The 3,237-nt window shown below is 37.8% G+C and overlaps 1 protein-coding gene across 3 annotated transcripts in view; it reads right to left on the bottom strand.

Annotated features, from left to right (window-relative positions):
• The window catches only part of ube2b (ubiquitin-conjugating enzyme E2B (RAD6 homolog)), a 16,689-nt gene extending 14,069 nt beyond the window's left edge, over window positions 1–2,620 (bottom strand). For 2 of the 3 annotated variants that reach the window (XR_014124860.1, XM_035527209.2), the window contains exons 1-4: window positions 2,448–2,620; window positions 1,376–1,456; window positions 1,175–1,200; window positions 138–227 (exon numbers count right to left, since the gene is read on the bottom strand). Coding sequence is in view for 2 of the 3 variants with exons in the window: in XM_035527209.2 (XP_035383102.1) it covers window positions 138–227; window positions 1,175–1,200; window positions 1,376–1,456; window positions 2,448–2,491 (241 nt within the window). In the remaining variant the exon portion in view is untranslated. The remainder of the gene's footprint in view (window positions 1–137; window positions 228–1,174; window positions 1,201–1,375; window positions 1,457–2,447) is intronic. The other variant, XM_081719152.1, reaches the window with a different exon arrangement.
• Window positions 2,621–3,237: the final 617 nt, after the last annotated feature.

Here is a 3,237-nt window from a genome sequence, read left to right as displayed (position 1 = left end):
CTTTAGTTTCCTCTTGTTCATTGATGCAAAATGCACTTGGGTGCTAAAAATGACCCCCTGTATAGAATTACCAGCCTGCTCAAAGTTAAAAGCCATATCTATGAACAGCTACACATCTAATAAGAATAATAACTTACCATTTGGATGAAACATTTTGGAGATAAATCGAACTGTAGGAGGTTTGTTAGGATATTCTTCTGAAAATTCTATCACAAGCTTAAATGTTCCTGCAAAAATGCAAACAATGAAAAGGACTAATCTTACAGCAATTTTGCCAAAAAAAACCATCCTCTCCTGTATGTAGGACTTTAAAACAGTTTACAATGAGATTTGATCACAAAGGGGCCAAATTCAGATATGGCCACATAAGGTAGTTCATTAAATATGTTGAAATATATTAAATATATTAAATACATTAAATATATTCAGACTTAATAAAGATACAGTTCATAATGAGGTTGACTGTCATGAATGGCCCTAGTTCTGATAATTTGCCATGTCTACAAATTATGTCTCAATTTAGCAGCCTAAATGCCACCAACATTATTAGCACTTGATACCACAGTAGTATAGAGCAGATCCTAGCAATAACTGAAAAGCAGGCAAAACAAAAAAGCCCAGGAATAACTATAAGTCCTCACCAATGAAGTCACTAGTAACAATGCTGTAGTGTTTATACCAACATCATCAGAAAGACTAAAGTCCAGGGGTGGGGTGTAAAGGGAGGTATAGCTGCGGTGTGGCTATTAATGTAAGAGGTGTAGCTGATGTGTGGATGATACATGTTTATTAATTTAGAACACTAAAGTTATACTTAATATGGGCCTTAAAGGCATTCCACTGTTTTCAGTTTACATTTAGACTGCCCAAAACATATATTTTCAGTTGAAATTGTCAGATAATGGTGGTGAACTTAAAACAGCATTTCATAGGAGTGGATATTGCCTAAGAGAAAAACACTTACATTTCTGAACAGCAGATAATCATCATTATGCATTAACTCTATAGATAATTCTGTGGATTGAATACAGATGTGTGCTATTCCCATATTATTTCACTGTGTACTTAACACTCAATATGATTCAAAGTGAATACATATATGTGTCATTTGGTCCTTGTTTTTCTACCATGACCGCTCATTTTTTCCAAATAGAAATACCTGACTTTGGCTTACCATCCTCAAAGGGTGTTCCCACAGGTCTAGGAAAAAGAAAAACATCCAGTTACTTTACCTAGTAGAATCCTAAATCATAACTTGGCATTAAAACAACTACAAAGCCCTGCGCATACAAGTTTTAATACATATAATGGATATTGTTTAAATGTTCTTTAAAAGTTCAGAGTTCCGTTCAACGAAATGTCTTTCACTACTCACCCAAAAATAACTGCATTCCATAGCATGATATTGTTTTCTGATGGAGCACCACTCACACCGGTTGGTGGATCTTCTTGAAGTCTGAAGACATTATTAAAGAAGGGAAATATTTGTGCAAGTTTCATATGGCCAGTTTCTGTATTCTGCTTTGTTACAGTGCTACAAAGCCTTTAGTCCCACTTTTAGAACATTAGGCTTGTGAAGAACCTTGCCACGGTTCTATGAGACAAACTACATTTTATTCCATGAATAAACAGCTAGACCTTCTCTCTCTCTCTCTCGTCTACAGGTTCACTGAGCCCCCTGTAGTGAGTGTACTCCAGAACTTAACCAAAGAAGCTGAAATAAACTATATGACACGAAGCCACACTAGATTATAGGTGTTGTCCATTGTGGATCCGTGTAGAAACCCTATCATGTGAAGATGAAAGATGGTCCAGTATTACTAAATTACCAAAACGCGGCATTACGACCTACGAAAAGAATGTCAATTCTATCTTACCAGAACCTGCATCACAGTTGTATGCGCGCAGTCAGGTTTTCACGAGAACTCAAAGCTTGTCGCATCATCTGATAACATTAGCTATCTCCTCTATGAGGTGTCATTACAATCACTGGAACTGTTCATTGTCTAGCAATATGGATAAATGGTATATTAACGCTAGCTAGGCAGTCCCAATATTGGGTTATAATGTAGCCAAGCAATTGATGTCTTGCTGAACTAGCGTTAGGTTATATTCTGCTTACTAGGACAACTAGCTAGCCTAACAGCTAGGTTAGCTCGAAACAAACACACCCAAATTGCCACTCTCCACTTTGAAGGTCCACTTTTGGCTACAAATACGTTATTAGATAAATAAGTATTGCTAGTCATATAAACCTATGGATTACAACATTTTCTATTTTCTGGAAAAGAAAATTGTACCTTACAAACTAGGTAGCTAACTAGCTAGCTAAGTGACGTGCTAACCATACATTCAAGCACCAATAGAGCAAAACCGCTGGCTAGCTAGCTAGCTATATAGCAAACTGCACTACGTAAAAACACAATCTTAGGAGCATATTTTTATACCTTTTGAAATCTCTCATTAGTCGTCTTCTTGCTGGAGTAGACATGTCTCAAAAACGTGTAATTATATTAAGTCATATAATGGATAGGGGCCTGAAATAAAGGAACGATTCAAGAATAGATAGCCTGCTAGCTCGAGATACCGTGGTTTTTCTCTTCTAAACAACCAGTGACGTCATGCCCCATCCGCGGAGGAACAGGGATGTTGGAAGCGATATGTATGTTTAATAAATTGTAAGCTATTGGCAGTGTATTGAAACATTTAGAAAAGTATTTCGCACCCATAGTTTTATTTCACATAATGTATATGCTGTCCATCTGGGCATCATGCTGTCCATCATGCTATCCATCTGGGCACTCCATTACTTTACTGACCTTGACTTTCTGCTGGGTGGATCTAACTTAGTGGTGTTGTAGAACCAGTGTGCACTAACCTACAGGTAGTGCAGTGTGAGTAGCAGCTGCCCAATTTTGGGTGTCAAATCAGGAAAATAAAAAGGGCAACCAGTAAGTTGGAGTCACTAGGTTGCAGAGTGTTCTGTCAATGCATTAATCCCATCCCGCATCCTGTGGTTGTTGTTCTCAAAGTTTTCCTCAGTGCACTGCTTTTCTGCACACAGCATCCTTGATGTCTTTCTCAAGACTCCCTGAAGGTTCTTATTGGCCTGTTTGTCTTCTGACTTAAAAGCTTCATCACGTTCTTTAAGCAGTGCTGCACATTTTTCATCCATTGCTTCTGGTTGGTGAGCACTTTTATTGTCTTTTGTGTGAGGGCATTCGCACTGTATAAGTT

Source organism: Electrophorus electricus, chromosome 8, assembly GCF_041902795.1.
Source record: "Electrophorus electricus isolate QZ-2024a chromosome 8, ASM4190279v1, whole genome shotgun sequence".
Lineage (NCBI taxonomy): Eukaryota > Metazoa > Chordata > Actinopteri > Gymnotiformes > Gymnotidae > Electrophorus > Electrophorus electricus.
Note: the sequence above shows the minus strand (reverse complement) of the source record. Positions and strands in the feature narration are given on the sequence as shown.